The 27,727-nt window shown below is 48.5% G+C and overlaps 1 protein-coding gene across 1 annotated transcript in view; it reads right to left on the minus strand.

The window, feature by feature from the left end:
* EZR (ezrin) overlaps positions 1–19,123 on the minus strand; it is a 48,350-nt gene extending 29,227 nt beyond the window's left edge. The window contains exons 1-2 of the mRNA XM_081140113.1: positions 19,040–19,123; positions 18,188–18,268 (exon numbers count right to left, since the gene is read on the minus strand). Of these exons, the coding sequence (XP_080996239.1) occupies positions 18,188–18,199 (12 nt within the window). The 5' untranslated portion in view covers positions 18,200–18,268; positions 19,040–19,123. The remainder of the gene's footprint in view (positions 1–18,187; positions 18,269–19,039) is intronic.
* Positions 19,124–27,727: the final 8,604 nt, after the last annotated feature.

A 27,727-nucleotide genomic window follows, 5' to 3' on the forward strand; every position in this document is an offset into this window, starting at 1 on the left:
CCGATACACTGGGGGAGGGGGCACGGCGTATTCTGAGGTCACAGAAGTTAAGGCTCTGTTTCTTTTTTCTTTCTTTAACTGAAAGGCTTTTGAGTGTCTTTGCTGTGTTCATGCAAATTGTGAAATCCCAGGAGGGGCCTCAGTCTAAGTTTCCCAGATTGCTCAGCCCACGGAGGTTTCTTTTCCATAGACTATCCCAAAGGACCAGGAATTTTCAGAATACACTGAAAAACATGAGTTTTGAGTCTTCCCAGTTGAACTTTTTCAAAATGGTATATCTAAAACGCCTGCTAAAGAGCCTGCAAAAAAAGCACTGAGGTAACAATGAAACATATTTTGCTTCTAACCCAGACAGGTGGCTGAATTTTTGGCTGTCAAATGATCTCCCTTTATTATTTTCATTTTGGTAAATAAATATTGGGCAGTATTTCCTCTGGGAAGTGTCTGCTTCCTCCTGAAACACTTTAAACTTGGTCTAAGTTTACCTCTCCCGTCACACTTTTTACAGAACAGATTCAACTGTACTAAAGACCAAGACAGGAGGGGAAAGTTCCAGACCAATTTGGCCACAAACTTCACAGAAAAGCAGCCATTCATGTCTCCTCAGACAAAGAGACCAGGCTTCGTGTTGGCAGCCAGGACAGTGCAGGGGAAAAAACCTGCAGGGATTTTACTATGTACTCACTCAAGAATCAGGAGAACCCTGTAAAGGGAGATCCTTTACATGGGAATAGAAAGAGAGATGCAAATGGTAACATTTGAATGTTTGAATTTCAGGCAGTGGACTCAGTGATAACAGATTAATCCCCGTATTATCACACCTGCATTTACTCAAAAATTAGTCTGAGCAGAACCATCCAGGCACCACGGAGATTACATTGAGAGCCTGACCTTTCGCAATCGTTTAAAATGTCAGCGCTGTTTTCCAACATTCCAGCCCTCTTCCGAAGGTGCCACTTCAGCAACTTCGAACAGCTTTCAAATATTTGGATAAGGCCTTTCAAATACGTAGCAAGGCTCTGATAGGAAGCAGATCCAGTCAACTTTCTCCCACAGCTGGGGGCAGAGCAGCAGGGGAGTCCAGCAAGGAAACATTCTCACAGCTGATAACAAACGAGCGCGAAAAGCACTGACGCCTGTTTGGTTCAGTTAACTGAAAAATTACACAGACAATGTTGTATTTTGATTTCCATGTTGAGTCGTTACGTACTTTTTAAATAACAGTTTTGTGGAAATATAACTTACAACCATAATATTTGCCCATTTAAAATATGCAATTCAGTGGTTTTCTAGCATATTCACAGTTATGCAACTGTCTAATTTTAGAACATTGCGTCACCCCCAGAAGACACCCATGACCATCAGCGGTCATTCCTGTTACTCCTTCCACCCAGCCCTCGCACCCACAAACCTACTTTCTGTCTCCACAGATTCCCTATTCTGGACAGTTCATATAAATAGAATGTGGTCTTTTGTGACTTGTTCTGTCACTCAGCATGACGTTTTCCAGATTCATCCACGTTGTAGCATGTGTTGGTGCTCCATTCCTTTTTTACTGTCAAATAATATTCCACTATCTGGATAGGTCACTTTCGTCTATCTAATTTGAACTAGACTATCTATGGTCAAATTGGTAAGAAAAAATTTTTTCTTAGGGGGAAACAACGATGAAAGAAATTTTAAAAAACTAAAATTTAATGTAAGTTTACTGTTTTTAAGTGTAAATGAAAATATTCTGTGTTCTCAGGAAGAACGCACCAGCTGCCAAACAAACTCATGTGAACACAGCAGAAAACAATGACTCCCACCCTCCCACGCCTCCTCTCTTCTGAAGCCCGAAGTAATTTTAGCCCTTGAATTCTTGCCGACTTCCTCACTTTACACGACAGGATGGCACAGGGGGCACAGGTGGGCCAGGCTCTTGCTCAGGGTTCTCCCAAGCAAATCGTGTTCTTCCCTTACATTTTAAGCAGGGGCTGACATTTAACTGCAATGGGGCCCAGCATGCCATAGCTGGCACTCAATATAAGTACTCCAAACCCCCAAATATTTAACTAATCACCACCTATATATTTTGGACTTTCTTGAATTAACTTAAACCCCTCCAGGGCCCTAGTCACTGCTGCCCGAGGAAACGTGGTGATCCCAGATGTGTTTTGTGAAGTCTGCTGCCCCTCAGCAACAGCTTAGGAAACCAGGGCAGTGCCCCTTACTGCTGTTCCCTGGCCTGGCCTGCAGTGCGCGCCTCTAAGGCAGCACTTCCCTAACCTGAACATGCAGAGTCACCTGGAGGGCCTGTTCAAACTGCTGCCGGGGCCCAAGGCCCAGATTCTGACTCAGGAGGTTGGAATGAGGCCCATGAATCTACGGCTCTCCCAGCTCACAGGTGAGGCCTCACCCAGACAGCCACTGCTCTCAGGGGCTAGGGAGCATCCTGAAAATGCAAAAGGCCCCCAGCTCCTTTTGGCACAGTTAATGTACTTACTGCTATTTACGCTCCATCGTGGGAGGGTATCCCACTCAAGTGTCACTCATGGTAATGGAGTACAGACCTGAACTCGCAGAGGCAAGTTTTTCTTAATGAAACTCTGTATCCCAACAGATGGGTCCCTATTTTAGTGCTCTCTCTGGATCCTGAGCTCCTTACCTTTGAGAAAGATAAAAACCAGCCTCTATGCACAATACTCCAACTCAGTATATCACCGCGTTAGCTCAGACATACAGTGGTCACTTTTCACAAACGCTGGCTAGCAAATAACTGACCTCTGTAAAACATGACCCCTGACTTAGCAAACCTTCTCCGGCTAAGTGTAGAACATAACCCCTAACTTAGCAAACCTTCACCACTCAGTGTGGAAATGGAGCAGTCGACTTCAGCCAAGGAAAGCAAAGTCAGAAAGCCCCGAAGGCCAGTGGACTTTTTGTTTTTCAGCTCTTTTCCATATCACCAACCCTTTGCAGGATGTCACAGTAATGGCTACTATTTAAAAGATAACTTTGCTTCTATCTATTATATAGAATGGATCTTTGTCTTAGTTAAATGTGCAATGCTGCTCCCAGGAACACTGTTTACACAAACAGGATTATATAAAAATAGTTGCCACTGAAAACCCAATGACCTTATTTTGCATTGTTATAGTTTCTAGTAAACATCTAGTTAGAAGCATCCAACTTCTACTCAAGAAAAGCAGTCCACAAACCACCCTGTTGTACACAATTCTTTTAAGGAGAGGCCAAAGTAAAAACCAATATGTGGCTAATGGAAGGTATTTATCAAAATACCGAAACATTACTGTATAGAGAGAAGACAAGTAAAATAGAGATGTGGTCCCTTAAAGCATGATTTTTCATTAAATGGAGTGAAATCCGCATTAACATGATACTGCACAGGCAAAAAAAAACCCCAAAACAACCTGGCCAGAGCTGGGAGGCAGTGGTCCCTCTCTCTCAAACGCTCCCACCACTAGCCATAGCCACCTGTCACCATGTGCCCAGAGCAGGTTGGCCTCAAAGTTAAAAATTCCAGGAATACATGTTTAAGCTCTAGCTTTTTTAAAAAATGTGTATTAATTTCAGAGAGAGGGAGGGAGAGGGACAGAGAGAAAGAAACATCAATGATGAGAGAGTCATTGATTGGCCGCCTCCTGCACGCCCCTGACTGGGGGTCAAGCCCGCAACCAGCACATGTACCGACTGGGAATCGAACCCCAATCTCCTGGATCTTAAATTGATGCTGAGCCACTGAGCCACGCCCGGCCGGGCTAAACTCTAGCTCTTAACACCAGATTTCCTGGGGAAATAACAGTGTAACTCTATCTTACTAGTAAATTAGTCCTACGGCAGATCTGCAAACTAATGAATAATGACATAATACTGCTGACTCCTTTCTTTCAAGCTCCTCTGTATCTTCAGTTTAAATTATACCCCATCACATCACTTGATATTGTCTTCTCTTTCAAGGTTAAAAAGAAATTAAGAGTGAAGGTGAGGAGATTGGCACAGGCCTAAGAAAATGTTCAGATGCCAAAGAGAACTGGTCATCTAGCTCCACATATCTTCTAAAAAGTCTTTGTAACTAAATGTAACAAAAATTGTCAGGGAATTTGGTACAAGTCCCAGGCATCATTTTGTCTGTAGCACAACCCAACAATGACAGATGAGTAGGATGGATACAAAACTCTTATTCTGATAAAGTTTTCATAGAATTATATAATACCAGGATAATAGTCTAGTCTTTTATGGCCTAGTAATGGGAATGATAAAGCCATCAAATGTTAGAGCTCACAAGAGTCCACTTGTGACAACTCCTAGAAGGTTCAAAGTGCTGGCCCACAGTCTCAGTCACTCCTAGAACTTGCCTGGGGGTCACAGATGAGCGGTCACACTTCTGGGAACATGAGGTACTAAAAATTACCGAGGACTGCTCGATGCTGGTATTAGCTGCTCTCTGGTCTCCTGGTGCCCATCACAGAGCTCCAGGTAACAGCCCCTGCCTTGTGATGGTGGTATTTCCCCATCAGAAAAATCCAAGCTAGGCCAGGAGTGGACTGGTGCTGACAGTTGCTGGAAGGACTCTCCCTGCAGGGAGTATCTATCAAGAAACTAAACTAACCTGCCACAACCTAGTGCCTCTGGCTAAGTCATTATCCCTCTGGGCTACAACAGTCCTGGCCTTCCCTCCCCTTCCTTCCACATGGAGGTGAAAAAAGGGAGTCACTGCTTAGTGCTTGCCTGAGGTGATAATTACTAAGGAAAAGCAAGGTCTACTTCAAATGAGCCAACTTAACTCAGAAACAAAGTAGTTGTCTAGTTGAGTTTCTCTATTTAGTTTAAGAAACTTAATTTTAGGACGTGTGAGTATAAACTTTAACTTGGAGGAATGGGGGTGGGGGTGCTAGGCCCCTCCCTGCTCAGCCCCGCAACTCTTATCCAGAGAGAGCACTCACCTGCTTAACAGAGAATTCTGCTGTCACTTAAAGGAATTCTGAGGGTAACTTAATCATGAAGATTAACACTACATACCCCTTACCTCCTTTTCTACCCTGCTCTCCACCACCCTTAGGCTACACTTACAACTTAAAAGCTAAATTCTTAATATGTAGCAGATAACAACAGGGCAGTTTTAACATGAAAGATGGGTCTTGAAATTTCCAAATTAACTTTGGTTTCAGGTAGGTTATGTTACGTTTGATATCATCTTTTATGTTTTATAGATGTATATGTTATAAACAGAACCATTAAAATAGTGACAAGGTGTAACTATTTTGTAGGGTGACTCTACATGGGATTACTTGGTGAGAGGTATACAGTTATCGTAGCCTGATACCTTCTTTTAAAGACTGGGGAAACTGAGGCCCCAAAAGGTTTACGCCACTTTCTCAACTCCTGGTAATCAGCTCCTAAAAATATTTATATTTGTATAGCTCTTAAACATTATTCCTAAAGTTGTATCTCTCAATATAATGAGTCAATGGCTTTAAACTTTTGAAACGTTTGTATTTCCAAATTCCAGGGTGAAAAATTATGTAAAATTATGCATAAGAAGGAAGTGCCCACATTAACCAATAATCGTCATCCCATAATTTCAAGAACATGCAATGAAATTCCAGCTTTCTAAACAGTTCCTTTTGCCTCTGAAAGTAAGCCACTTCCTGCCCCCAGACCCACTTCCTGTCAGCGAGGCCTCTTAACAATACAAAAAGCGGACAAACCAGTCCTGTCTGTACTCACTATAACCAGAGGAAATCTCGACCTTAGAGTCAGAAGGGAACTTTCTCAGCAGTGGCATTAAAAAGAGGGCCAGTTCCCTCTACAATAAAACCGTGCTGGGAACAGTCTGTGCTGACCATGGGTTAAGGCACTGCTCATGGAAGGAGAAACTGAGGCAGTAAGAAAGTGCTTTCCTGGATTCTGACAAATGAAAAGGTCATTGCTCTTACCCAAGTTCCAAGTCTGTGCTGCAGAATAACACTGGTGGGCATTCCCTCACCTGCATGTGAAAATAATAGTTCTGATACCCATTAGCTGCCCATTTTTAAGTGTTTTTTTAAAAATATATCTTTATTGATTTCAGAGAGAGGGAGGGAGAGGTAGAAACATCAATGATGAGAGAGTCATTGACTGGCTGCCTCCTGCACGCCCCCCAACTGGGGATCGAGCCAGCAACCCAGGCATGTGCCCTGACCGGGAATTGAACCACCATCTCCGGGATCCTAGGTCGATGCTCAACCGCTGAGCCACGCCTGGCTGGGCAAGTGGTTGGTTTTTGTGTGTGAGTGTCTATAAGCAGACACTGGGAATGACATATATAGTGCATGTAATTTTAATATGGGGACTAAACTATAATGCTTAGACACCACTTTACAGAGGAAAGGGGAAAGAAATAGGCAAAGAATGTTATATTCTGCAAAAGAAACTATTCCTTTTCAGAAACAGTCTCCCTCCTTCTCCTTGCCCCACCCCAAGGCAGGCAAAATAAATTACCCTTCAAGGTGACTTTATCTAATAAGCCTGAAGTCTTGACTCTGTAACATGTGATTTTGGTTTTACTAGCTGTTATACACACCTCAGCACCAATTTAGTCCACAGAAAAGTGAGGTTAATAATATCCACAAGCTCAGGATCCCATAAAAGACAAAGTAAGGGGCAGGGCCAACAAGGCTACCACATGCTACAGTGGTTTTTCGAGGCCCATAAAACATAGGAAATTAAAGACATGGACTGAAGTTTCACTACCCACCCAGAATGTACTATTTTCTTTGTAAATTTAGAAGTCTGTCAAGAGTCTTTCTAATCTGGGGGGGGGAGCAGCCTGTGAACAAATGAAAATGTCAAAACAATGTAAATGTTTGCTAAAACCTGTTGTTTTAGGGAAGGACGTATAAAATAAACCATACTTGAATCTTGAGCTGTTTCTGATATAAATCTTTGCCCCTAGTAAAGATCACATGTGCAGAAATATCTTGCGGTGTTAAAGAACATTTGTCCTGCAAGACACTTAGACAAGATGTATTTGAACTTGACCAAAAAGTCTCTACTTTTGCCATCTATCAAAACTGGAGAGTAAGATCCAAGTAGTTTTTATAAATCCAAACTAGATCAGTAAGCTTACAAAATCTGCTTGAATAAGCAAACTTCACTAAACCATATGCTTTTAAACTACCTTGTGTATCCGAATTTATACTGTTAAAAAACACACACACCTGTGTAATTTATACTTTGTCACGATCAAGTATGTTACATCTGGAATAGGACTATAACTGTGTACATAACTGCTTGATGGGACCAAGACCTTGCGTGCAGGGTACAGACCTCTCACCCGCCCATTTCCGGCAGCTCTGGTCGGTGAGTTTCCCGCAGGGCCCATCTCCTCCCACAAGGCCGCAGCCACAGCCCCAGCTCGCAGACTGCACACTGATCTCCTAACGTGGCTGCATGAAATGCCACTTGGTGGGGCCTCCCATTATTATGCTCACTTCAGAATCGCAGCTCGGAGAACACTGCTACCGAGACAATGACCTATTTCCAGTTGGGTCACAGCACCCTGCCCCTCCCCCACCAAAAGAATCGTGGGAACAGAGTAAGAGTGGACGAGCTGGGAACAAACAGCTCTGTGTGCGCCAAGTCAACTGCAATTCTGACTGAGATCTCCTTTAATAGAACATGTGTGTGGAGGGAGAGATGGCCCTGGTGGGAGGAAATCGGCCACACCCTGATCAGAACACAAAAGGTCTCCCAAGAAATTGTGGGTCTACTCCACGGACCCACGGAGAATGGCTCACCAGCGGCGGGCAGGGCAGGGTCCCCTGCACCAGTTCTCAGCTGTGGTGTCCAGGACTTCAGACCCAGGGGAAGGACACATCCCTTCCCACGAACCCTCTCCCTAGACTCTAGCATTTGGTGACTTGATTTGGAAACATGACAGCACCTTTCCCTTTCACCCTTATAATGTGCTTTTAGAGAACAAACTTTTATTTTGGAAAATTGGAAACATTCACACAAGCAGAGAGAACAGTTTAAGGAGCCCCATGTACTGTATTCTTCATCTAGCCCTGACACCATCAACTTTCAGCATTCTTGATTCAGCTCCTTCCCACCACCTTAAAAATAATTTCACTGGCACATTTAAGGCCTTCACATGTATCATTTCACTTGTGAAAAACACCAGTATGTAGCCCTAATGGACACACACACACAAAAACCATACCATTATTACTTCCAACATAATTCAAAACTATTCCTTAATATTTAAAATGTAGCCCGGCTGGGCGTGGCTCAGCGGTTGAGCGTCGACCTAGGATCCAGGCGATCGGGGTTTGATTCCCAGTCAGGGCACATGCCCGGGTTGTGGGCTCGATCAATGACTCTCTCATCATTGATGTTTCTCTCTCTCTCCCTCTCCTTTCCTCTCTCTGAAATCAATAAAGATATATAAAAAAATTAAAAATAAAAAAATAAAATAAAATTTAGTCAGTACTCAATGTCCCCCATTACCTCAAAGATACCTTTTTACAGTGGATTTGTTCAGGTCACACAATGCACCTGGCAGCCTTGTCATCACACTATATTTCTAAACAGCCCTGTTTGGCCAGTTTCTTAATAATAAACATCAAGTGTTCCCCACCCCATCTTCCCACTAAGTCCCACTTAAGAGTCTCGCCCAAATAGCAATGTGTTATGTAAGCAGATACTTCAACAAGAGACAACATCCGCAATTATTTAACCAAGGCAATGAAACATCCTGATCACAATACTTTACTAACATACATGACATTTTCACAGAGGTGGCTCTCATCTAATATTTATGTTCTAAGCTTTTGCCAAGTGATCTGTGGTTCAATTTGCTTTCTAAAAGCATAAGGAACAAGGCTGGACATCCTGCTAAGACTTATTTTACAAGAAATCTATAGATGCAGTAATGGTAGAACAGGCAAAATATTATCTGAGAAAGAACAAGTTTCCCTGAACCTTGATGCCTGAGAAACGACGGAAGACTCTCGTGGGTATGGCCAAGATGACGCGCTCACCACCAAGCCTATCTGAAAAGTTCTTGGAGAAATACCATCTCGGCTCATTGTCCCACGTCAGAGTGACTGACAAGAAAACAAGAAACAGACAAGCCTGGGCAGCGTGGCTCAGGGACTGATCATCGACCTGGGGTCCGGGAGATTGTAGTTCGATTCCCGGTCAGGGCACATGCCCAGTTGCAGGCTCGATCCCCAGTCGGAGGCGTGCAGGACGCAGCCAATCAATGGCTCTCTCCTTATTGAGGTTTCTCTCTCTCTCCCTCTCCTTTCCTCTCTGAAATCAAGACATTTTTTTTTTTTAAAAAGACAAAAGCACAGCACACTCTGCCCACTCAGATGTCACTCCACCCAGTGGTTTTAACTCTTCGCCCACCAGAAGGTGAGAGGAAAAATAAAAGTGCCTCTGTTCCTGGCGAAGCCGAGATGGAACCGGCAGCAGGGAGCCCGTCACTCCCAGGCACTGTCTCAGCTGCTTGAAGGTAACCTCGGGACCTAGAACCCTGCACAGTAGGTACTCTATTGGTTGAATGAATTCATTTTATGGAGGGATGTGGGTGATGTTCACTGTGGTGACAAAAGGACAAAATCAGTGAATATCTGTTGACTGTGAGGCTCAGTCAGAAAAAAAGAAAGCCCGTCCCAAGAGACGACAGTTTATTTCATCAGACGAGAGTTCTACAATGACTGTCCTCTGTGGTGACAGAGAAGAGAGAGGGCCAGGCACAGGGCCAGGCGCTTCCCCATGCTGTCCCTGTCCCATGGGCCTCATCAGAGCCTCGAAGGAAAGCCCTGGACCTTGTGCACCAGGTGACAAAGAGGGCCCAGGGACTCAGAGACGCTCCCCACGAGCACCCACTCAGGCGTGCGCCTGCCCACTTGGTAATTCTCCTTCCCTCTACTCATCTGCCAATGCAGCAAGAAGGAACATTTGTTCTAGAAGCAGGGAACAGTGCTTCTCCCCTCCCCCAAACCACTGTCTCTCACTGCAGCAGGGAGACAAGAGACAGAGAAGCAAATATCTGACACGGTTATAGGTAGAAATAAGTTCTATGAAGTAAAATACAGCGGGCGCAGGGTGGACAGTGAGGGGCTCCATTTCAGACAGAGCAGCCTAAACAAGGGACTGACACAACACCATCTACAGTCAGAAATTCTTACACACTCTATGGTAGGTGGGAAGGTAATTTTAAATTGTCAGTGATAAAAAAGCAACTCATTTATGTAACACTCACCTTCCAACTCAAATATCAGGTACAAACTGCTTTCTTTTAGCATCTGCCAAAAATCTGTCATTGTACAATGGCTTAGCTAGTGAGACACCGGATGCTGCCACTTTCTCCATAGAAACAAGGGCTGCCGGAAGGCCAGCTTTGTTTAAAATCTGACCTCACCACCACCGTGCCTGCCCCTTGAAGGGCTTTCCCAATAAATGACCAGGCTCAGAGCCTGTGATTTTTTTTTTATTGGAAACAGTGGGATGGACCTGCTTCCTAATATTATTAACTTAGTCATAAAATATATGCAATGTATAACAAATGCTTAACAATAATTATTTTTGTCCTAATGCAGGAGTTGGCAATTTTTCTTCTGCAAAGGACCAGATAAATATTCTGGGCTGCGCAGGCCATATTCTGTGCCTGTTGCATATTCTATATTGTTTTTGTTGTTTTAAATAACCTTTAAAATTGTAAAAACCATTTCTAGCTGGGAGTCCATACAAAAACAGGCTACAGCCAGACGTGGCCTTTGCCTACCCCATCCTAAAGTAAAAACAATTATTTAACAATATCTGTTACGACCACATACATACACACACACACGTTTAAACTAATCTCTCAGGCAAAAATAGAAAAGGAAATTAGGATGTGGAAAATGACTTAAAGAAAGGTAAGTAAAACCTGATATACTTGGCTACAGCAGTTTGACCCTCAGATGGTATTTGTTCCTGTTTCATCAATAAAAGTTAAGTCAAGGTCACAATATTCAGTTTGTTTTTAAGGTTTGTTTTCTCAAATGCATTAGATTGAAACGATAATTATGTTAATGCAGCTTTCATTTCCTTTGAAACAGCATTACCACTGATCTTCAAGGTGTTAAAAAAAAAAAAAAAAGGCTTAGAGAATGGAATGTGAATCAAAGAAAAACAGAACTGACCACTGCTATTATGGCAATGCCCTTCTGCCCTCGTGCACTGGTGAGCTCCTATGCATCCCTCAACACCCACCTAAGCATCTCACCAGCTGAGAGGCCTCCCAGCTCTCCAGGGCACAACCTAATCTTCCTCTGTGTGCACCTCTATTACCACACTTACCACCCTGTGCTGCCATTCTTTGTTTACCTATCTGACTCCCCTTTTAGACTGAGAATCCCTTAAAGGGAAAACCTATGTTCCTTATTTTAACAGTCCCAACACCTAGCACGTAATGACACATAACAGGACTTCAATAACAAGGAAGGAACCCATGTGAACTACAAGGGAGTTTTGACAACTGGGAGACACAGAGGATGGAAAGCAGATAACGTTAGAGAAGCAGTTTTCAATTGGTGTGCCGCGGGGCACAACAGTGTGCACACGAATTTTTAGAACATGTGGTACCTGACTCTTTAGTCAGGGGCACTGACCTCTTTTCCCTTAGACTGTCAAAAAAAATAGCAACAGCCAGCACAACAACAGCCATCAGGTGTGAGTGAATCAAAATTATACCTATTTTTTGTCAGACCAGCAAAAAATCTATTTTTTAGTATGCTGCAGAATTTTAGTAATTAGTTTACATATGCCAGGAGGTGAGAAAGGTCACTGCGTTAGAGTGTTCCTTTCCACTAAATACCCCAAGCCTTTCACACGGCTGTTTTCCTTAGGCCTATTGACACACGCTACCTTTATAGCAACTCAGAAATGAAAATCCTTAGTTTTAGCTACAGGTTACACTGAAAAGTTTGTAAAACAAATTTCTAGGTGAAAGAAATACACAAGAAATACATAGCACTTACAGTACCTGAAGAGATAAATTGTTTGAATTTCACAGATACAAGCTTTGTCTCAGTTTATTTTATGTAACATTCTTTTCATTTAAAAACTTTATTCCCATTTTACAAATGACAAAATTGATTCACAGAAAGGAAATGGCTTGCCAAAGGAAGGGTAAGTAGTTAATTATGAAACTGTTCTTTATGTGGCTCTTTACATTTGTATTTGAAAAAATACATACATTAATTATATATTAAGCATTTTATTTTAATCAAAAGTCTCTAGTGACCTTTAGCACAATGTTGTTTGTTTCGTTTTGTTTTCTTAACTATTTACAGAAGTCTAGAATAAGAGCTTTATTTTTTATGTCCACAGGCATGGATGGTATGTTAGAAGGGAAGTAATTCAACCTTCTGGTCTCTTCATAAAATATTCCATATTTAATTAGTTGTGGCAAACACAGTTAGTGCTTAAATTAAAAACTAACTGGAGTATTTGGAGAACCCACTGGCATAACTCAAAATGCATTTACTGATTCTGAAAACAGGCTGTGAATTTTATTGCTTCGGATTGGAATTAAATGTCTAAACACTAAGGAAGTGGGCGTACTAAATCATCCTAAGAATCTCCAAATTGTCAAAGATAGGCAAAAGTTCAAGTAGCCCTGGCCAGGTGGCTCAGTTGGATGGAGCGTCGCCCTACAGACTAAAAAGGTCAGGGTTAATTTCCCATCAGGGTGGAGGCAACTGATTAATGTTTATCTCTCTCATCGATGTTTCTCTCTCTCTCAAATCAATGAAAAGACACACCATCAGGTGAGGATTTTTTTTAAAAGTTTAAGTAAAAACAAAAACAAAAAAACCTAAGAAAAATTATAATAACTCACTAAAAATAATGATACTGTTTCGCTTTCCCAAACTATTCAAGTATTAATAAAATTATTCAAAATTTTGTTAGAAATTATATTACTACTTAGGACAGTAACTAACAAGAGAGGCCAGTGTGGAAGGACTAAGGTGAAAAGAATGTCTGGCCCCTCTTCCCCTTGAAAAACAAAGAGCCAGAATTTGCGAGCCCACTGGCCACTGCCAAATTAAGCTCTGCAACTGGACTCCCTGCAGAGAGAAGCTCAAATCAGAGAGATGCTATCGTCCATCTTAGCTGCCCTTGTCCTTCTGGAGCCTGATACCCATCCAGCCTCTCCCCTTTCCTACCCCAGCCACAGTCCAATACCAATGATGGCAGCCCTGGCGCTGCAGCTGGAACTTGAAGAAAGGGACTATGACAGTGCCCGCCTGAACAGATGCTCTGCCACCACACTGGGCTTTGCTGTTCCTTCAACACACCGGGGGCTCTGGGCTCTGCTCACACATAACCACCAGTATTACCCCATCTCGGGGGCTTCACTGCACTGCTTGGGTCCAAGAGAAAGGAATCGATATAACCTGCCCTTTTTGATGAAATCAGTGGTTCCCACACTCTGGGGTGCATCAAAACCACCTGGGGAGCTTTTCTAAAGCTCAGGTGCCCAGTCCTACCTGGCCATGGAGATGTGCATCCAGCAGAGCTGTGGAGGACCCAGGAATCTGTCCCCACACAATCATGTACACCAAAGTCTAAGAATCTTGCACTAACTTAACCCTGACTTTTAACTTTGTGTTTGTGTGTGTGTGCCCGCATGCACATACTGTGTGTACATACACTCGGGAAATGCAAGACGCTGCTGGGTTACTTCTAGTTTATGTGAATAACATACTGTAGCTTAAGAAATCTGGTATCTTTTGGGAGGCAGTGGTTATAATTATGAAAGAAGGCAAGGACTTCTCTCATCAATCACAGTCACAAATGTATTACCAGCCTGTACAAACCAAACCCTCAAACTCCCCTCCCACACCTGGGCCTTCTCCAGGTTCCTTATCTCGGTGAATGGCACCACCATTCAGCCAGTTATGCAAGCCAGACACCAGAAGTCAGCTGGCACCTCCTGTGCCCTTGCCCATCCAATCCATCACCAAGTCCAGCAAGTTTACCTCCCAAATGCGCCCACTTCTCTCCATCGGCACCGCCACTGCTCTGGTCCACACTATCACCACCTCTCACCTGGCCACTAAAATGGTCCACCATCTCCACCCTTGCCATCCTGCCTCCTACTGACTCCCATCTTGCAGCCACAGTGACCTTACAGAAGGCAAATCTGATCTGGTCTCCTTCCAGTCAAAACCCTCATTGCTTCTTCTGGAGTTAAGCCCCAAATATGCCTGAGTATGTCCCACCAGGAAGACTGTGTAGCTGGCCTCCGTTTTCCTCTCTCGCCACACTGGTCTTCATTGGGGAACCCTGGGAATCACCTTGTTCCCTCACCCACAGGGCCTCTGCACAAGCTGTCCCCAGCCTGGCACGGTCCTCGCCTCCTCCATCAGCGAAGGCCCCTTCCCTCTCCCCGTTGCTCAGTAGTCATCGCCTCCTCAGTGCCTTCCTCACCTCCCTGACCAGCACTCCCCCCATCCACCACCAGCACACGTCATTACTTAAACTCAAGTTACCTATGATTTCTGCCTGTCCCCTCACCAGACTGAATCCACAATGATGGGGGCTGCTTCTGTGTCTGCTCATCTCAGGAGCCTCAGCAGCTAGCACATGAGGCAGTCAACGTCCACTGAACTAGTGGATGGATGACCACACAGACTCCCATCACGGGCCTCAGTGTGATGATGACAAATGACTAATGTTGGTCAGCACTTCTCACTGCCGCAGGGGGAACCTTAGCTACCTAGCTGCCCATCTGCCCATGGTGGGGGAGGAGGGGTGGACAGAAACGTGTCGTCCTCAATTGGCAGGATGGGAAATGTATCAGTGTAGTCAGTAAATTCTGACTGTTAAAATATTTAGTGGAAAAGGCTATGTACTCCCAGACAGCCAAGATAATCTCAGAAATTATCTTAAAATTTTGGCACAGGGAATAATTCGGAACACACTTTCAGAGTTTCTCACTGATGGGAAAATGTACTTTTACAGTAGAAACTTCCACATCAACACTTTAAGAATGAAATGCCAAGGCACCTGGTGCCGCTTAAAACAGTTCAGCTCCAAACACCCCAGAAAACAGCTTTAAGAGAGGTTAGCCTTAAAAGCCACCCACCCCCTTTTCACTCCCAAGCTGGGCTGCAGGTTTTCCTTTCTAATGCTCATGCCTCCTTTCCATTACAATGGAGACAGCAATGGGGGGGGGGGGGGGGACGGGACGCCACAGGTCACCGTTGGCTGAATTCTGGGCACAAACACTGCTCCCTGAGCCAGGCCCTGGGAACAACCCCCACGCAGCTCCCAGGTGCAAGGGCTTCCAGCGCAGCAGAGCTGCACCTTCCCTGGGCCTCTTCAAGCTTGGACTGCATGCAGTGTTCCAGGCTCCAGTTACGGCATTTGCATGTGTCTGGGCTCAGGTCCCAGGCGGTAAGCTCCCTGAGGCCAAGATCTGACTCACCCACCTGTGCAGTTCCCTTACCTAGCTGAATGAGTGAACACTCGATCTTTCTAACAAGTGGTGATTGAAAAGCAGTGTTTAAGAGAGAGCAGCAAATAAATATTCATTTACACTGTTTTATGAATAAAGTCATCCACTGACTCAGTTGAGACAAACCAATCAAAAATACTTTATCAAAAATTCAAGGGGTGAGGTGGAAGCCCCAAACCCCAACTACTGCGATGTATCCATCTTTATAGGGAAGTGTTTTGCCCCTCGATCCTGTTGTTACACATCAACACACACAAAGCCACCTAACAAAAGCCTCAGCTTGGACTTGAACAATTAGAATCAATTAACCTGCCCCAGCTTGTGTGGCTCAGTTGGTTGGAGGGCTGTCCTGTACACCAAGAGGTGGCAGGTTCAATCCCGGGTGGGGGCACGTGCCCTGGTTGACAGTTGGATCCCCGATTGGGGCATGTGCAGGAGAGGCAACTGAATGTTTCTCTCTCTTCCTTTCTTCCTCCCTTCCTCTCTTAAAGATCAATTTAAAAAAGAAAAAACAGAGTCAATAACCCTTTTTTGAAAAGCCCATCTATAGGGCTTGCTGGGGGATGCCTCTGCTTTCACATCTACTGAGACAGCAAAAACCAACAATGACAAAAACTAGATACTCTAAGAAGCCTGACAAGAACCACACCCAAATGTGTGCAGGCCCCTAAGCTCTTCTTAGCCATCTGTGTGGTGGCCCTAATTCAATTCACGTGAAGAAAGGCTTCCGTCCGCGCGCGTGTGAGCATGCGTGCGAGCATGCATGTGTGTGCATGTGTGTTTTACCAAGCAAAATCTTCAAGATATCACCCCCACCAAAAAGGGGGCAGGCAGGAATTTCCTAAGTGGCTCACCTGAAAGGAGACCTCCCAACACTCTTTTGAAATTCCAACTGTAGGTATTATATAAAATAAAGTTTTTCAAAATGTGACTCTGGCTATCCGGATCCTTGCACACCAGGTGATGGCTACTATCATCCCTTAACAACTTGACTACCCTCACTTTGTCAGAAGAACATTTTCTAAGTTTCTGATCCATCATAAAAGACCTTGAAAGTAAAATGAAATTAAAATACACCTGCCATAAGAAAAAGCCTTGAAAAGGAAGGACATTCTGACACAGGCTACAACATGAATGAACCTTGGGGACATTGTGCTGAGTGAAACAAGCCAGACACCAAAGGACAAACACTGTGATTCCACTTCCATGAGGTGCCTACAGGTCAAACTCACTGAGACAGAAAGTGGAGGGTGGCTGCTGAGGGCAGGGGAGAGAGGAACGGGAATTACATGTTTAATAGGTGCAGCTTCCGTTTGGGAAGGTGATACGTGTATTTTATAACAATAAAAACAGAAAAATAAAACAGAGTTCATTAGGAGACATGAGAAGGCAAAGCAGTGACTGGAAACTGGGTTACGGACTCTTTCCTGAGGGCTATCGTAAAAGCTCAACTCGCATCTTTTCTTTTAAACAAACAAAGAAGAGGCACCTGCGGCTGGTTACTCCTGATGACCGTAAGACGTGTGCACGGGGCTGTGCACGGGGCTGTGCCCAGGGCAAGGGGCCGCATTCAAATCCGTTTTATGCCACGGGCATTGGAAATCCTGGATGTCACATGCCCCTTGTGAGTTTGCAATGAAGAATTTTGTGTGGGAAAAGAATTTTCTGCACCAGAATGAATCATCTTGATGATGTCACTTAGGTAAAAACTACACTGGCTTCCGAACGTATTGGCACATTCACATAGTAACTCACTCAGCCTAACGGCAAAATAAAACTTTATCAATTAAAAACTCCCCGTAGAAGGGGTAGAACAGTACAAAAAGCATATAAGCACGGACTACAGAACTTGTACAACTAGAAGTCAATTCCCTACGTAGCTTTCGTTGCCGTTTTTAATGAATCCAGACATTTTCTCCATGATTCACAAAGCCCATTACAACTTCGTAAATCCTCCCGCGGGGCCGCCACCAGTTCACCCGGGAAAGCAGGTGGAGCACGTGCCACGTCTAAGGAACGTCCGGCCCGGAGCCCGCCCGCCCCACCACTCAACGCGAGCCCGCGCCCCGACGGCACCCGCGCCCCGACGGCACCCGCGCCCCGACAGTACCCGCGCCCTGACAAGGCGGAGCGGGCTCAGGACGAGCGGGGCTCAGGGGCGCGGGGCGCTCGGCCGGGCCGCCCCTCGCCCGGCCCCAGCCTCCGCGCCCTCCCGGGGTCCCGCGGCCGTGCAGACGCGGGCGCGCAGGGGGCCGGGGGCAGCCGTCCCGACGCCTGCGGGGCCGGGTCGGGGCGCGGCAGCCGCCGGCTCCCCCGCGATTCCCACCTTTCTCTTCAGGAAACCAGCGGCATTGGGACATACTTTTCAGAAGCAGTGATGTAGGGGATCCTTAGTTTTTATAAAACCCCAAAACTGCCGAGGGGGAACCTCGCAAAAGAAAGAGCAGCCTCCTCGTGTTTTCCTCAGGAGCTCAAAGGACGACCGACGGCGGGGCGGCCGCCCCCCTCCCGCTCCCGCCCCGCCCCGGCCCCGCTCCCGCTCCCGACCCGGCCCCGCTCCGGCTCCCGCTCCCGCCCCGGCCCCGCTCCCGCCCCGGCCCGCGGGGGAAGCTGCTCGGCAAACAGCCGCCCGACGCCTCGCCCCGGCGACTCCGCCGGAAACGGGCGACGCGGGGGACTTACTGGTTTCGGCATTTTCGGTTCCTGGCGGGCTTTCCTCGCGCCTGCGGACACTGGGCAGCGGCAGCTGAGACGGCCTGGGACCTGCGGGCGGACAGGGCCTTAGAGCGCACGGCCTCCTCCCCGCGCGACACCGGCGCCCGGCCCGCGCGGCCGCTTAAGAAGCCGCCTGGCGGGCGGGCCGCGCGGGGAGGAGTCACCGCCCAGCTCCGAGGGCGGCGGGCAGGGCGGGCGCGCGCCCCGACCCGGACCCAGGCGGCGGGCTGGGCGGGGCGGGGACCCGGGGGCCGCGGGGGTCCCGGGGCGGGGGGCGCGGCCCGGCCGGGAGGCGGGGGCCTGGGCGGGGGGCGCCTGGGCGGGGCGGGCGCCGGGTCCCGCGGGTCCCCTTTCCGCGCCTTCCAGGAAGCCAGCGGGGAGCCCGGCAAGTTTCACTTTGTGAAGCAACCGTTTGCCCCTCGGCTGAAACCGCAACCGTCAAGCCTTTGAGAAACACTTTTTAAAACGTCGCCTCCGCCGCGCGGGCGGGGGAGGGGCGCGGGCCCCCCGGCACCGCGGGAGGGACCCCGAGGGGACAGCGGAAAGAGGAAGGTCGGGGGCAGCCGGCGCAACCGCACGGGCAAAAGTTCGGCTTCACCTGCCGTTTATTTCGGCCAAAAAAAAAAAGAGCCTTACGCCGAGGGCCCGGGGTGGACCCCACCGGCCGCACCCCCAGGACCCCAGGACCCCAGGACCCCAAACCCGGCGCCCGAGCCCGCCCCGCCGCCAGGCCGGCCCCCCATCTGCCGTCGAGCGCGGGCCACCGTCTCCTCCGCGGAGCGCGCACCGCCCGCCGGCCCGGCCGCTCCCCCGGCTCACCCGCGGCGCCTGCGACGAAGAACCGCTGCGCTCCCCTCCGTCGGCGTGTCGGCGCTGAGTGCCCGCCGCCCGCGCAGCCCAGTGTCCCCCGAGGGGCGGGTCCTGGGGCCGCGCCCCTAACCGCCCCGCCCCCGACCTGCGAGGTGCGCCCGAGCGCAAGATGGCTGCGGCCGCCGCCCGCGCCCCGGGCCCTCCGCGCCCGCCCGCCCGGCGCCCCAGGCCCGAGCCCCGGGCGGGGCGCGCCCAGCCCCAGCCGCCCCGCGGCCCCTTCCTAGCGAGGACCCTTCCCCTTCGCCGCCCGTCCCTTTGCCCTTGGAGAACTCGCCGAATTTGGTTCAACTTCTGGCTGCAGACGGGAGGTGTGAGATCGCCGGCTGCCGGGAAGAGGGGCCGGGAAACCACGCCCGCGGGCCGCAGGGGCCCCGCCGCGCCGCCCGGGGTCGGGCCACCGGTCCCTGCGCCGGGCCGCGCCCGCCCCGCGGGACCCCGAGCGCGGGCGGCCTTTCCGCGGCGCTGCGGCCCGGCGCGGCCGCCTGGAGCTCGCGTGGGGCGCCCCGCCGGAGGACCCGGGGACCTCATTTCACTTGACTAGCGCGGAGCTGTTGCAAAGGCCTCCACGGGGAGAAAGTCTAGGAATTATTCTTAATATTTTTGCAAATAAGTTCTCGGGAAGCTTTACCAGCGCACGCACGTCGGTGGCCAGCAGGCTTCGCAGCGCAGTGCGCGCTGGTCTGGAGCCGTGCTTCCCAAAGCCTAGGGCACCCCCAGCCCCCGGGAATTTGCAGAAATGGAAAGTCACACATACCTCCCCAAACCCCGGGAGTCAGGACCTCTGGGCCGGGGCCCGCAGTCCTTCAGGTGCCTGCGATGCAGACTAAGGGTTAGACCGGAGCTGAGTTCCTGCCCTGGGCTCGCCAGACCTCCCCGTGTGAACCCCGGAGTTACTGAACCCGCATTACAGTGGTGCCCCGCTTTTCCAACGTCTCCGTGGACGAACATCTCGGTTTATGAACGCCGTAAACCGGGAAGTAAATGCCTCGGTTTTCGAACACGCCTCGGGAGGCTTCCGCTGAGGACAAGACCCTGAGGCCCAGCTGTGGGCTGTGCATCCCTCTGTTTTCCAGTGTTTCAGAGCTCGAACGGTCTCCCAGAACAGGTTACATTCGAAAACGGAGGTACCACTGTGTTAGGGTGCCTATGCCATGGGGTTGTTAGGAGGATTAAAGGAGTTAATACATGTAAGATGCCTAGAAACGTGCCTGGCACATAGTAGGCTCGCAAATCTACCCAGAGTAACCAGTTTGGGCAAAGCACCAACTCTCCCGATTTGCCGCATGGAGACACGGGCAGCCCCCTCCTGCCTAGGTGCTAGGGGTTGGGTGAGATCGGGCTGGCCCAGTGCTCAGCACTGTGCGGGCCCTGGTAATGCCCAACCTGTCAGGGGAGCAGACTGCCTCTGCGGTGCCCCCGTCGTGGGCACCTGTGACCCTCTCCCACCGCAGGCCCAGGGCATTTCAGACTTCCAGGAGAGGAGGGAGGCCTTTCCTGAGATTTTTTTTCCCCTCTATTTGGGCAAGTCTGTTCCCTCTGAAAGCCTGACTTTCTTTTTTATTAAAATGAAGGTGTAAAGGTGACTGCTGTGGGAAGGAAACTATGAAAGATATTTAAGTAACCGTACAGTAATGATGGTTCAGATGGAACTTGTTACTCCTGGGACACTATCTTCACTTATCACTGCCTGGAGCCTTGTGAGCCATTTTTGGTCCAACTCTGCTGATAGTATATGCCTCTAATCTTTTAACTCAGTATATTGTCTTCCAAACTAGATGCTTGGAATAGCAGTGGTCTATCACCTTCATTACTGAACTTTACCCTTCAGGGAAATGCTGAAAAATGAAAAGATCACAGGTTTCAGAAGCAGAGACTCATCCGAATTCTAGCCCCAGCACTTACAAGCTGGGCACTTTGGGCAAGTCTCTGAACCTGACTCAGCTCCCACCTACCTCTTCATGTGTAACATAGAGGTGATCTTGTTTTTGTGTCACTGAGTCACAGGGTGGAAGCGTTTAACTTACTCAGATTTGACTTGGAAGTATCCTTTCCTTGCATAAGTTAAAATAGTATAGAGTCCTGTTTTGCATATGCATTCCCCAGAGAGCATACATTACATAAACTTTACATTTTATATTTACGTGCGACTACACACACCCTCCCAAGGGGGGGAAACATTTATACTGTATCTTATAATTGGTTCCAGGTGATTTCCCCATGGTAATTTATTTTTAGAATGTAATACTCCCCCCACACACACACACATACATACACATACACAGCCCTCGCTATCTCCCACCCCCATTCCCCAACACATGCAGAAGATAACTCCAAGGAATCTATGAGAATTGCTTAGGGCAGTGGAACTGGAGCTTTGGTGTGCATTAGAATCACTCATGGGCCCCCCATTAGGAACTGGGGGCCAATAAGTCTCAGGTAAACTCTGGGACCTACGTCTTTAACAAGTCTCCAGGTGAGTTTGACAAACACCAAAATTTATGAACCCCTGATTTAGGGTTTGGCAGGATCCTGACACATTATTTATCTGGCTCGCCCTTCACCCTTCTTTTTCGAAGTTATTCCCCTGTATTTGTAAGTCATGGCTTTGTTCACATTTGATTATCAGTGCCAAGGAAGGAAGTGAGGAGACGCGGAGCCAGGAGTCTTGGACACCCTTCCCTACTCTCCTCTAGACTATTGACCTTGAACCACTTGCTCCTTGTTTCAGGGCTTGGGTTGTTCAGCTGAAGGAAGGAAATCATGTAGACACATGAGCCTGGGGGTGAAGTGCTAGGAGTTCTTCAGGCGGGTGACACTAAAGTGAGGTAGGGCAGCTCTCAAGGTACCTTTAGACACAGGGGCAAGGACAGGAACTGTCCCACAAAACATCCACTTCCCCCGACTACAGGCCTCCTATCAGATCGCCTCGGAGCCTATCTCCACACTGGTGCCAGGTTAATCTCAACCCACAAAGAAAAGTTCACAAAGAGTGTGACAATCTCTAGACTCAGTCACTTCAAAAGAACAGTCAACAGCAATAGGGAGCTATATAGAGCACCCTTGGCAAAATCAGGATTTGGGGTAGTTTTCAGGGCTCAATAACCTTGGGTGAAAATTCAGGACAATGACAGGGAGGAAGAGGCCATTAGGGAAGGCACGCAGAGGCCTCGGCTGCAGTAGTGATGTGTGATCCAGTCGAGTGGTGGTCCGCAGTGCCCATTATTGCGAGCACCCCTTGTACCTTTTTGTCGTCTGAAATGTTTTATAATAAGAATTTCAAATGTAAGATCGGGTAAGATTTCACTGGCACAGATGATCGTTAAAGGGAACGAAGCATTTCACGTAATCTTCTAAAGCTCCATGAACTCGGTGTGCAGATCCCTGGCGTGCTTCCACAGTCCTTTCCGACCTCGGCGGGGTGACTGCTCCTTGCAGGGGGTGAGCGAGCGCGGGAACGAGCAAGGACTCTCACAGCCCGACCCGCAGCCACTCTGCCTTGTGTCCAGAATTAACTTTAAGGGTCTTCACAGGACAAGAAGTTAAAAGGAGCCTCTGGGTACTATTTTGATGGCACCCTTTATATAATTTGGGTCTGCTTAGAAAAGTTCTGGCCACTAGGTGTTCTATATTGATTGTTTCCTTGGTTTTTAAGTAATTTGCGTAAAAAGCCATAATAGTTTTTATGTAAAAGGGTACTGATGACTGCAAAACTTGTTTGACTAATAAATCCCAAATAGCACAGCTTCTTTCATTATATTTTGTTTGATTCCTGATCATTTTATGAGGTTATTTTTGGGAAAAAAAATTTTCCAGCTTAAAAGCACATGGTATGAGGAGGTAGTGGGACCCTACACACCACCTATTTGGAAACCCTCAATTTAGAGAGGAAATAGCCCCACAGAGATTGAATTAACTGTCCACCCTCCTGCACCTGATCGCCAGTGATGCCCGGCCGGCGTGGCTCAGCCTTTGAGCATTGACCTAGGATCCAGGCGATTGGGGTTCGATTCCCAATCAGGGCACATGCCCGGGTTGCGGGCTCCATCCCCAGCAGGGGCGTGCAGGAGGCAGCCGATCAATGACTCTCTCTCATCATTGATGTTTCCCTCTCCCACCCTCTCCCTCCCTCTCTCTGAAATCAATGAAGACATATTCTCTGCCTCGCCTTCCCACTCTCCTAAGCCACCTTGGACACACGGAGCACGCCCTGGGAACGTTCTGCTCCTAGGGTTTCTGTTTTCTCTTCCCCCTCTCCTGGCTCCTCCTTCAAGGCTGGCTTTCCTGCATGGTTCCCTGTTCCCCCGAGGGCCCTTATCTATGTCCACTCTCTTCCTAGGTCATCTGACCTGATCCCAGGGGTTAAATAACTTTTACAGCCCTGACCTCTCTCTCAAGCAGCAACTGTGGATTTGGTGTCTCAAGTATTCCTGATTTTTCGAAAACTGCTGCCCTCCTGGCCTCTCAGTTAACAAAAACACCACCATTTGCCCTGCTGCTTAGCCCCAAACCTAGAAATCAGCCTGAATTCCTCTCTTTCCCTTGACCTTGTATATCCCGTGCAACAGACCTAACAGCCCATTCCAGAGTATAGCAGATTGTGTCTTGCCCCACCTTCCCCCCAGTGGTTTTTAGAGTAAAATTCAAACCCCTTCCTTGGCGCTGTGTGCCTGGGCTCCTGCCTGCTTCCCCAGCTACTCTCCCGTCCGGCTCCCCCACTGCTGGCTGCCTCTGCTCCAGCTGCCGGGGTTTTGGTCTGTGCCTCGGGGAGCTCTACTTGATGTTCCCTCTCCCTGGATGGCACGGCCCCATCTCTGCCAGCCTGGCCTTTTCTACTCTCTCAGGTCTTTGCCCAAATACCACCTCCTCTGAGAGCACTTCCGACCTCCCCATGGGAAGTGCCACCTCCCAGGTCACACTCCCTGCCACTTCACCTGCTTTACTGTGCGGAGGGAACCTGCTTGTTTGCATCTTTATTTTCTGCACCCCCTCTCCCCAGGCCTTGCAGCTCCTGTCTTGTTTACTGCTGTGTCCTCAGCAGCTAAAGCAGTGCCTGGGGCCCCAAAGGTGTGCAATGAATAGGTGTTAAGTAAACGAATGAACGAGCACTGCTAGTTAGTACCAGCCAGTTACTTGGGTTAGCTTTCTTTCCAATACTCCAGCCTGCTGTCTGCTAGAATGCTAACCAGGGTCTCTTTACGCACATCCCAGCTATGTAAACCACCATTGAAAACCAGAGATGGTAAAAAATATGTTTTTTAAAAAAGGAACTCATCTATTGAGAATCTTTCTAGGTTTCTCTTAAAGCTTATGAATTCCAGTCTTAGGTGGAGTTCTGACAGGTCTGGTTAGCTCCTTCCAGGGGCAGCAGATTGGGAGGGAGGGTGCGAGGGAGGAGCACACACCGGACAGCAGTAAGAAGCATGCTTGACAGCAAAGGGCCGAAACGTTACTCAGAAAGATCAAAGCTCGAAGCACAGCTGACGAGGGTCACGTAGCCCAGAGAAGGTCAGGCCTGCATTCCCAGGAGCCCTGGGAACGAAGGAGAGCCCAGGGCATCGACACGTGTTCACACGGCAGTTTTCTCGGAAAATAAGTTATTCAGGTGTGCTCCATACTGTCGGAGAGCATGTTATTTTGTAAATTTTTAAAAATTATAAAATGTGTTAAAGCTTCAGAAAATAATTCAACAGACAACCATGTACCCACTATCAACATTTAACAAAAGGTGATATTTTACCACGTTATCTTAAGATTTTTTTAATAAAAAAGAAAAAGGAAGGAGCAAAGTGCTCCAACCTGCCTAGGCCTCCGGAGGAGGAGCCCCCCTCCTAACGTTGCTGTGTCTCCTCCAAGCAGGGTTTAATGTTTCATGTGAAAAAAGTCCACGTGAAACGAACCATCTCCTGATACATTAGATTTATTAATTGTTTGGTTGCAGAATGTAAACAATAAATACTTAAAAATCATCTTCTTTCTTTGTCTTTCTTTCTTTTCTGGTTTTGGATTGCCAAAAGCTGACTTGATAAAGCAGTTACCGGGAACTCGCAGCGTGGCCCAGCCCTGTTTAGTGCCCGTTTGGATGGCGCCTGTTCAGACCCTGAGCCCAGGCCAGTGTCTGCGTCTTATCATCCGAGCACCTAGAGCGGAACCTCCGCATCCCAGGAGCTCAGTAAGTGTTCATCAAGCTGCTGAAAGCAGAGCCCTGCGTGTTCTCTGCGACGGTATCTCACCGAGCATTAGTCGTCTGGATCCTAGAGATGCAACATGTGAACTGGAGAATTGGTAATTAAAAAAAAATTTTTTTTGAAGGTCTTTGATAGCCGGGCAAACAAACTTCTATAGCGGGTGATGTTATCTGACCTGCTTGGATCTTTCCGACTAGTCGTAAAAGGAGTCACTCCAGGATGAGCTCACCTTGATGAGAGTGCTTTAGGCTGAAACACAGAACATATGCGTCATCTGACAAATATTTACTGAGCTCCTACCCCTGGTCAGGCAACGGGCTGTGTGGGGAGCAAGACAGATGTAACCCCTGAAGGTTACACCCAACTAAAGCTTGGCTATTTGGTGTTATTAGATTTCCCATGAATTTTCATAAAATCGGCCTTGTCACTTGGCCAATCTGCAATTCCAAGCCACCTCCTCAGACTGGGTCCTCAAGTGGCCCCCAACAATGTGATTCAGGAATGTGAGGCGGCTGGGTGGTGGAGTCCACAGCGGACTGTAAGATCGGGAGCTGGACCTGACACCACCGTTAACCAGGAATGTGGGTGCATCACCTCGGCCACGCTGGAGGCAGCAGGCAGCTCCATTGTAGAAAGGTGGCTTCCAGACCAAAGGAAGGTGGTCCCTGGAGAGGCAGGACAGTCTGGCCACCCCTCAGCTTCTGGAGGCGACACTGCTGGCAGGGGCCGCTCCCCATGTGTCTGAATGTGGTAGGAAACACACAGGTGGCCCTGTGCCACACAGTCTCCCATCCTGCACATACATGAAGTCAGTCCTTGAGAATTGTCACTCTTGATAACTTAACGGCTATTCGAGGAAGGGTTCCCCTCGTTTGCGGTGGACACTCCACCCTGAACGACTCGCCCTCCCTGGCAGGCCCCCTCCGTGCTGACGGCCCTGACCTGCACTGGCCCCTGCTGTCTCCCAGCTCCCCGCTCTGCCCTTCCTACACTCGCTCAACAAGAAAGAGTGGCTTCCAGGTGTCTGCGCAACTCCTCGCCAGCACAGTTGTGTTCTGCCTCTAGACAAGCAAGGTCCCACAGCCTGGTCACTGGCCAGCTCCTCTCACTGCTCTGAGAGTCCACAAAGGTGACCCTGAGCACCGTGTGGGTGTTGAACACAGTTACTAACATTCCAGGCTGCTTTCTCCTGAGGACACCTGACCATCTCAGGACACGGGACATTAGGCATGCATTTCCTAAGACTTGCTTTCACTTTGAAATTATTTTTACAAAACGAAAAGCAGAACTGTCCACCCACAATCAAAAAGCTATTGTAAGTCTCAGGGCCGGGTTTGTCATCCTCTGTCTCCCAGACGTCGGCGTGTGCTAGACGGCCGGCGGGGCTGACACAGATCGGAAGGCTGACTGACTGGGTTTTGTGAATTTCCTGCAGCTCAGAATCCTGATGTAATCTGTTCTCTTCCCTTTATCCCAATGCCTGGCCCTAGCTTCTAGAACTTACCACTCAGAAGAGCCCATCACTGAGGAAGACCCTGCTTCGATGTGGAAGACGGGCCGTTTCCTTGCCTCTGAGGGTCGAGGGGAACACTCGGCCCTCCCTGCCCCTCAGTGGAGAGGGTCTTGAGTGATCTGACTGGTGCATTTGGAAGGATAACCTGCTCACACGCAGCCCTGCCTGTCTTCTCTCTTTCTCTGGGGAGCCCCACTGCCCGCAAGGACTACTGCTCTGGCCCCTCAAGCCACATGTGTTACAGGGCCCGGTCCCTCTGGGAGGCCCAGGAAGTGCAGGGCTGCCTCTGACCAGGTGGCACGTTTGTCTGGTTCTGCGGTCCAGTTTGAGGACGTCCACTCGCCCACAAATCGAGGCTGCGTGCTGCTCTATCAGCAATACAGCTCCCAGGGCTTCCTCTGTTGTCCCAGAGCTGGGACGGGAGGAGCATTATTTATTAGGCGCCTTCAAACTGCCACAGGAGCTCTAATCTCTCTCCAGGCTGTTCCATGCCAGCTGACAAGAACGACCGTCCCCGAGGGTCATTTCAATGCCATAAATGTCCTGCTCACATCCTCTGTCTCCTGAAACAAATGAAGATTCCTTTTTTTTAATACGTCTTTATTGATTTCAGAGAGAGGAAGGGAGAGAGAGAGAGAGAGAAACATCAATGATGAGAGTCATTGATCGACTGCCTCCTGTATGGCCCCAACCCAGGCATGTGCCAAGACTGGGAATCGAACCGTGACCTCCTGGTTCATAGGTCAATGCTCAACCCCTGAGCCACGCCGGCCAGGCTGATCTATATGGTTTTGATCCCTGCGAAATCTGAGGAAGAGACTGCTGTCTGTTGTATACCGTTTTGTAAAGCAGGCCTGGCACTCCCATCCTTCCCCCCCCCCCAGCCTGTCTGGGCTGTCCCTCCTGGCCTCCCTCACTTGCTCAGTCAGGAAGACCCAT

Source organism: Miniopterus schreibersii, assembly GCF_964146895.1.
Source record: "Miniopterus schreibersii genome assembly, chromosome: 6".
NCBI lineage: Eukaryota > Metazoa > Chordata > Mammalia > Chiroptera > Miniopteridae > Miniopterus > Miniopterus schreibersii.